General features: G+C 37.7%; 1 protein-coding gene and 1 long non-coding RNA gene across 3 annotated transcripts; one reads left to right on the top strand and one right to left on the bottom strand.

The window, feature by feature from the left end:
• Positions 1 to 6,252: 6,252 nt before the first annotated feature.
• LOC149947194 (uncharacterized) lies at positions 6,253 to 8,403 on the bottom strand. 2 transcript variants are annotated; one of them, XR_016480338.1, is made up of 3 exons: positions 8,351 to 8,403; positions 6,789 to 8,285; positions 6,253 to 6,656 (listed from the first exon to the last, which is right to left on the bottom strand). It is a non-coding gene; the product is annotated as an uncharacterized LOC149947194 (long non-coding RNA). The 2 variants fall into 2 exon arrangements; XR_016480337.1 differs by having other exon boundaries at positions 6,789 to 8,289; positions 8,351 to 8,394.
• On the top strand, positions 7,257 to 8,284 carry LOC149947195 (uncharacterized). The gene is made up of 4 exons (XM_090171956.1): positions 7,257 to 7,746; positions 7,808 to 7,980; positions 8,039 to 8,068; positions 8,127 to 8,284. The coding sequence occupies exons 1-4, from the start codon at positions 7,385 to 7,387 to the stop codon at positions 8,150 to 8,152; spliced, it is 591 nt and encodes a 196-aa protein (XP_090028082.1). The 5' UTR covers positions 7,257 to 7,384; the 3' UTR covers positions 8,153 to 8,284.
• Positions 8,404 to 8,748: the final 345 nt, after the last annotated feature.

Here is an 8,748-nt window from a genome sequence, read left to right on the forward strand (position 1 = left end):
GGACCCCAATTTTCCTATCTTTGCCACCCTGATGGTTCAGTATGAGTTTTCGAGTTGATTAATAACATTTCGAGCTATTTCCGCAGATCCCAATATGATTAAAAATAATACTGTAAATTCAAATGGTTTTTATTTTTAATACTTATTTGCATATCTTAACATTTTATTCACTTCTATTGTAATTTCTAATTAAGTGGTTTCTTCAATGAATTTAATTGCTTTTAACTTTGAATTAATTCTATAATACATTTGTTTTTGCCTTTTTAGTTAACATGGCTTTGAGTAGAAAATTCCTAACATAAATAGTTCAGTTCATTTGTTATCTACAAATACTAATTGGCCAAAATTTAAAATAGGAACTAATTTAACATATTAAAAATATAACTTTCCTTGACTAGAAGTGTAAATTTAATTATAACTTTTCTTTAACTAAAATAAAAATTATATATTTGGACAACGTTTTTCTTCAAATATTGTCAGTCTCTCTTAATATCAATTAAAAATAGCCCTTGAGAGAATAGACAAAAAAATGAAAAGGCCTAGCTGAATTTTTCCATAGTAGCCTCTACAATCGTTAGCCAGTAGATTCCTTCCTTTCCAACTTAGTTATTTTGTGCCACTGCCTCTTCAATTGATATTATCTTCGCTACAAATGGACTCTCCACAAATATTTCATCCCAACTAAAAGCTAGAAATAAATTTTTGAGACTAACTAAGTGACCAAATAAGAATACATAAACCTTTTTGAGCCAGCCAAATTTAACCCTCGCAACTCTAACCATTTTATTACCGTACAATACCGAAGGCACAGTTAGTTCTTTTCCTTCATTTTACCCCACTTCTAAAGTCAGAAAGTTGGGATAGCTCTCAGTATCTTTATATATAAAATAGACCAGCAATTTACTGCATGTTTGCAAAACCAACTTCAAATTTTAACTTTTGTTTTAAGCATCCGCCATGGACTAGTTAATTAGTCCATGCATCCGCACACCTTATTCTATGTATCAAGAGTAGACTACTCTCCAATATACTTAAAAATTTCAAGCATGGAGCGATTCACTAATATACCAAATAAAATTATTTAAAATACATTATACATTATACAAAATGCTGAAGCTACTAGTCTATGAAATTAGAACAATCTGGGCTTGTTCTAATGTGAAGATAATAATAAATTTCCTACATACCTTTAAAACTTTCAAACTGATCCCGTGTATGAATTCTCCAAGGCCTACTCATAGTGTTATTAAACTCGAATATTTATACCTATATTTACGAATTCAATACCTATTGACAGTTCAAAATTAATAAATAAATGTCGTATATACACCTTTGTTAATACAAAACATTCGAACACGCTTTAAAAAATATGCTAAAATCGTTAGTAAAATGTTTTAATTGATGTTATAAAACGCGCATTTTCGCATAACGCCATTACCCGTATCACCCAAATATTCTAGGCAGTGTGACTAGGTGGCGCAGCTGTAGTTTTCGGTGGCGAATAAGAACGCTTTATTTGAAAAATAGGATTATTGGTAGATTAGTTACGGAATTGAGCATAGTGGTACTGAGAAGGTTAGTATTTTTAATGGCAGAGTTTTTCATTTCCCAACAAGGAAAAAGAAAGCTAGTTTTTAAGGGCTTCGGCTATATACGCGAGTGTGATTGTGCTAATAAAACGTACTGGCGATGTGAACAACGGGGAATTTGTCGAGCGAGAGCGCACCAGAGATAGGCAAAAACCAAATTTCCGAGCTCGAGCTCTTCTCATTCACAGTTAGTATAAGAGGGCGAGCCCACGCTCACGCTCATCTCTTTTAGTACAAGAGGGCGAGCCCACGCTCGCGCTCATCTCTTTTAGTACAAGAGGGCGAGCCCACGCTCGCGCTCATCTCTTTTAGTACAAGAGGGCGAGCCCACGCTCGCGCTCATCTCTTTTAGTACAAGAGGGCGAGCCCACGCTCGCGCTCATCTCTTTTAGTACAAGAGGGCGAGCCCACGCTCACGCTCATCTCTTTTAGTACAAGAAGAAGAAAGGCGGGAATCAATTGTTTTTAATTTCACTCTCTAAGGGCGGCGCTGAAGCTCGCGCTCGAGCTCTTCTCTTTTATCTCAGAAGCTGAAGCTCGTGGTCTTCTCTTTTTTTTCAGAGGCTGATTTCGCGCTCGCGCTCTTCTCTTTTATTCTTAGCGGCTGAGCTCGTGCTCGCGCTCTTCTCTTTTTTCCCAAAGGATGGAGCCCGCGCTCGCACTCTTCTCTTTTTTCCCGAAGAGTGGAGCTCGCGCTCGCGCTCTTCTCTTTTCTCCGGAAGAGTGGAGCTCGCGCTCGCGCTCTTCTCTTTTCTCCGGAAGAGTGGAGCTCGCGCTCGAACTCTTTTCTTTTTTCCCGAAGAGTGGAGCTCACGCCCAAAAATAGCTCTCGGACTCTTTAGAGCCCAGAGCCCGCCAATCTCTGGAGCGCACTCTGTAATTAATCCGCCGCCTGGACGTCAGATCAGAACATACTCATTTACCTGATGCCACAAGGAGGTAAGTTTTAAATGCCATGAACCAATCTAAAATTCAAGCTATGGCCACGCAAGATTCAACTCAGGTTATCGTAAACAACATTGTTAATAACGTTAGTTTGGCATCTACTCCACGATTGCTGCCATCATCCAATATCAAGCGAGTTATTCAAAGGTACCGTCATGGAAATGCCCCGCCTCAGCCAGCTGATTTGACATTATTAGACGTCCCTGACCAATTCAAAAGAACCAAAGATGGCAACGAATTCCTAAAGAACGACACCGGACCAGGCAATGATCGAATTTTAGTATTTACCCCCGATGAAAATCTGCAGTTACTCGGAAACTCAACAAACTGGTTCGCTGACGGGACATTCAAAGTTACTCCAAGACTGTTTTATCAGTTGTACACGATACATGCTTTTGTGAGAAATCAATGCATACCACTTATCTACACTCTGCTGCCAAACAAAAGACAAGCAACATACGTAAGACTTTTAAATATTGTTAATGGACTTGGAAATTTTTTACCGACAAGTGTCCTATGCGATTTTGAACTCGCCGCTCTAAATGCCTTTCGCTGTTTTTTCCATCTGTCACAGAATGTATATCGTAGAACCCAAGCTGAAGGTCATCAACAGATCTATGCAAATGATGCCGAATTTGCGCTGCATATTCAAATGCTATAACTGGTTTGTCATTCGTCCCACCTAATCGAGTATTGGAGTATTTCGACGCTTTGGTAAATGTTCTTCCACCCGAAGCAATGGCAGTAGCCAATTATTTCGAAGATAACTACCTTCGGGCTCGTCACAACAGGCAGGGACAAGGGCAAGCTACATTTTCAATTGAACTGTGGAACAATTACGGAAGAGTAAAGAACGACCTGCCACGATCGAGTAGTGCAGCCGAAGGTTGGCATCGGCGATTTAATTCCCGCGTATCATGCGACCATCCAACAATTTGGGCTCTCGTACAAAGTCTGGCCAATGAGAAGCGTATTTTACCCGCAGAGTTCAACAATTACTGGCTGGTCAAGAAATACCACAAAATAAATTAAGATACAGATGACCGTATTAGAAATATCGTTGCTCAATTCGAGCCTACTCCGCCCATGATGTATTTAAGTGGAATTGCTTTTAACGTTTAAAATCAAAACACATTTATAAATTCATACCATATTTTTTTTTGTCATATACGAATTGTAAATTTCAGTTTATAAATAAACAAGGAAGCTTAGACTATCATTGCAACGTTTTTTTATTTAAAAATAGATGAAAATTGTAAATGAATTACGTAATAAACTTCGTGCTTCAAAAATATATTTACGCTACGATGACCGTTCAGGATCTTTTTGTCATTTTCAATACTATCAAAAGTATATAAATATATCTTACGAGAGAAGTAAGAGAGGTACTTTTTATGTTTTAAGGGTCTTAAGAGTTCTCTTAACTGGCGTCGCCAGGTCACTTTTGTGGACTCCGCTTCGTGTGTATCGCGTGGCTTTTTAAGTATAGCTCTTTAGTATGGTTCAGATCATGTATTTTTTGTCTAAGAAACTACATTTCCATGGTTTTTGCTCTCTCAAAGTTTTCCCTCGGCATATTGCCACGTACACCCAATTGTCGTATCCTCCGTACTTGCTTTCACCGAAAAGTCGTCCACCCAATTATCGCAACCTCCAAATTGACGTACAATTATTTGTTGCGCACACATAATTCTCGTATTCACCGTATTATCATCCACCTAATTGTGGTTCACTCCCAATTGAAGTTCACCGTATTTTCGTTCACCGAAATGACGCTCCCACCAAATTGCGGCATACTCGTAATCATCGTCCACCCAATTGGCAAATACAACAAATAATCGTCCACCCAATTGGCAAATACAACAAATAATCGTCCACCCAATTGGCAAATACAACAAATAATCGTCCATCCAATTGGCAAATACAACAAATAATCGTCCACCCAATTGGCAAATACAACAAATAATCGTCCACCCAATTGGCAGATACAACAAATAATCGTCCACGCAATTGGCAAATACAACAAATAATCGTCCACCCAATTGGCAACACCGAATCATCGCCCACCGTAAAGGTTTCCTACCAATTGTCGTAGACCCATTTCAGATATGTAAGTAGGTAGAATAATACTATAAAATTCCTTTTTCTACTTTTAATACGGCAAAACGCAACTCCGATACGCAAATATAGACAGATAATACAAAAAAAATCTATATTCTACTTTCGATACGTTAAAATACATTTCCGATACACAAATATAGATAAAGAAATACTACAAAATTTTAAAACGTAGAAAAATACTACCTCTTTTCTTGGCTTTCTAAAGTGGCCAATGAGTGGTGGTGAATGTTATATCGGTGGAGCGAAATCCATGGGGTTTTTCACCTGTGCTGATGTAAATACAATGACGCAATAACTGACTATATAAAATCGACCAATCAGTGGATAACTTTTCAAACTCGAAGAAGATTCAAGCCAACTCAAAACTATGTAAGTATAATCTTATTTTAGTCCTCTTTCTCGGAGGGTAATCTATTTACTTTTGAATTATAGGCATAAGAAATCAATAGTCATTGATTTTGAATTCTTTGACGGGCGGACCAAAGATGAGAAAATAGTGAAAGACGCGTCAGCTTGCGCGGCCGAAAATACATCCCGAGTCGCATCGTGGGTTTTTCTTCCACCATAACCCCCAACCGATCTACCTTCCCAAACTCAACGCCAGAACATGTGGGTAGAAAAGAACATACACGGTCTCGCCTGGGACTATGGTTTCACCCCTTACAGCAAATTGGAAGAATGCATGCGAATGGCTACTGACGGCTATGACCGCGTATTTTGTAAAGGAGCAGAAAATTGCAAATTTTTATTAGAACTAATAAACCGCGAAGTGATAGACCTAAATGGTGTAGGTTGTCCGGAGGTTACTGAATTGGATGAATACAGACCCAGGCTTACGTGTCTTATTAAACACAATACTAATTTGGAAAGTAAGAAATTCTCTTGCGCTTTAGAGAAAAGTACGATATATGCCGAGTGGCTATATATAAATATCTTTATTGTAAATTGGAGATTATGTGAATAAAAAGCTATTTTAGATCAAGAGTTTTATTTTTATCTTAAAACATTTTAAAAAACGCCTCGCTTGACAAGTAATTTACCCCGTTATGTACTATTAAGAAGACGTTATTAATATACTTTTAGTAATTGATAATTATTACCGCACCACCCTCAGAAGTAATTAATTTGTCTACAAATATATAACATGTCTCCAACGCCACTGGACCCCGAGGCACTACCTTAGTTTATTATAAGATTAAAAATGATAGTTTCTTAATTTCCTATCTTTCGTGAGCGATTCCATTTTTATATATCAGACCAGACCAATGGTTCGATGGACTTTAAAACAATGTATACGTAACCGATTTATGTACGTGAGGCATTGTTAGATTAACTTTACACGAATAATGTTTTGGGGCAACTTAACCAACTATTCAAACTTGTACAGTTTTCATATCAGGTAATCATGTATCCGAATGAAAATATCCATAGATTGTGTTTTTTATTACTTCCTGGATTTAAGTTATTATGATGACTTATAACCCTAACTTAATAATTTAAGCAATTCTTTCTCTCTCTCTTAAAGAAATCGTATTGTAATAAGCTCATAAATTTAGGAATAAACTTATATTAAAGGATGAAGAAAAGTCAATAAACATTTATTTATAAATTATTCGCAATTTTATTTATTTATAAACGAACATTAGTTCGGTCTCGTGTGCGTTTAGGGAAGTGACAACAACCGATAAAATCCAACGCCTCGCACTCCTCCCGTCGACGGCTGCTCTTTGACCATCTTCTTCCACAGTACGTACAGCGGAGATGGGGCGGGAACTCCTTTATCAGATGCCCGGGGATGTGTTTGGAATAGACATTACCATATCAAAAGATTACACTTCTTTGATAATGCGCGCACTCTCTGCCCCAACAAAAGAAGAGTGTTCCTCCTCTTACGTCCACTTCTTCCGTGCATTCGCCGCAATAAAAACAAATCATAGAGTCCGTTGTCGTTCCGACGTACTCTTCCCCCGATGCCAATTTTAAAGAAATATGGTCCATTTACTATACAAATAAAATATAGAAAAAAAGGCAAATTTTACATAAATTAAAACAATATTTAAATTCATGGTATTAATTTTTAATTCTACGATAAATTATACGACCAAGAAAAAAGAGAGAGAAAAGTATATTTACCAAGTTTGAAGTTTACGATTGAAGTTTTGTTTCTACGCGATTTCTTTTATACTGGTAAGGTAAGGGGTGGGGGAAAGAACAAAATAATCGCGTGACAGTCCTATTAACAGGTGTATTCAATTTTTCAAAATGATTAATTAGCACGAAAGCGGAATGAACCGGTTCTACCATGACTATGTGAAAGGATTGTTCACTACCCGGACCATTTTTCCAGCGAATGCGCGACCTCAATTTGACGTAATAATTCGAGAAATATGACATAATTAATTGTATTGTCAACGAAACACCTGCTGGAGTTTTCAACGCGTCCCCTCTAAGGGGTTTTAGGTAGTATATATATATCCTTTAGTCACCCGAATCTAGAAATCCTGACACTAGTGAATCTTCCCGGAGCAAAAAAATGTAAGTTTCTAGGTGTTTTTATTGTAAGAAATACTTAGTTGTTTTTGTTTCTAGGGAATTGTTTGTAGCTATACACATTCTTTTCGCCATAATTTGGCCAAAAACTAAATATTCTTCTTCTAAACGGTTTTTGGTAAAAGAGGTAATTTTTTAAAGTTTTATATTTAAAATTTTATATTTTAAGTTAAATATAAATGTTACAGATTGGCTACAAAAGCTCAGATGGTTGCGAAGACCTAATTGTTTTTCGTACCCCGGCTGCTAATAATTATTCGGGGGATACAAACCGCCAAATCGACTCGATCGCCTACTATGTCAATAAGCTTCCCAAGGCTCAGGGACAATACGATATTGAGGCCGTCGAGCGCCATGTCTTAAATATAACGCGACTGGCCCAATACGTTATTGTCAAAGAAAGGCAAACGAAAGAGTACCTGGGAAACTTTATCGATCTAAATCGAATAATAGTCGCCACGCGGTTTGTGTGCCCCAATTTCCCAGATTTAGAACTACAGCCGGGTGACTTTTACCATCATTTTAAAAACGACCATACGCGGTATGAATCAATAATCACCATCTTTTGTTGGGAAAATTATATAGTATTTCTTATTTAACAGAAATGTGTGCGCCTATGAAAAGGCAAGGCAAGTGGCTGCCTATGTTCAAAGTATAGAGGGTAATCCCCTAGAATTGTACCCAGAGGAAGAGGACGACCCGTCTACACCAGCCACATCCCCGACAAACCCGGAACCTCCAGCGAACAAACCAAGAGCGCTTGATCTCCGAAATGGTAAATATAAAGTCAAACTATCATGTTTCTCATTTTTAATTTTTAATTTTAATTACAGCTCCGGGAATCACTATTGTCGTAGAAGGAGGTAAAACAATTGGTTCCGAAAAAATAATTACGATTCTCATAGCATTTTTCATTTCTAGGTTCCGAGTTAAAAATTATATTATAACGCGTAATAAAGTTGTATGAAAATTGTATAAATAAAGCTGTATAAAGATTTCTTCCGATCTTGGCGTATACTTCGGGCAACTGCACTGGTGTTGTTGGGTGAGTGTCATAATCGAGCTTAATGTCGTCTCGGGCTGCCTAAGACATATAGAGATTAAAAACTAATCTCGCTTAAAAAAATTTTCAAAAACATAATTACCATTTTGTTGATCTTCTTGAGTCGTCGGGGAGAGTGAGTGCGGTGTTCGTCGCTTCTGCGCGATTTCTTATATACTGGCAAGGTAAGGGGTGGGGGGAGGAACAAAATAATCGCGTGACAGTCCTATTAACAGGTGTATTCAATTTGTCAAAATGATTAATTAGCACGAAAGCAGAATGAACCGGTTTCTACCATGACTATGCGAAAGGATCGTTCACTACCCGGTCATTTTTCCAGCGAATGCGCGACCTCAATTTGACGTAATAATTCGAGAAATATGACATAATTAATCGGTGTTTGCGATTCTCTCGGTATTGTCACTAAAGGTATTTGCGCCGCTAAGTTATTTCTACGCCGAATAACACCTGCTCGTAATCAATCAAAACCTGTCACCGCCT

Source organism: Leiobunum rupestre, chromosome 4 (assembly GCF_980474605.1).
Source record: "Leiobunum rupestre chromosome 4, qqLeiRupe1.1.hap1, whole genome shotgun sequence".
NCBI lineage: Eukaryota > Metazoa > Arthropoda > Arachnida > Opiliones > Sclerosomatidae > Leiobunum > Leiobunum rupestre.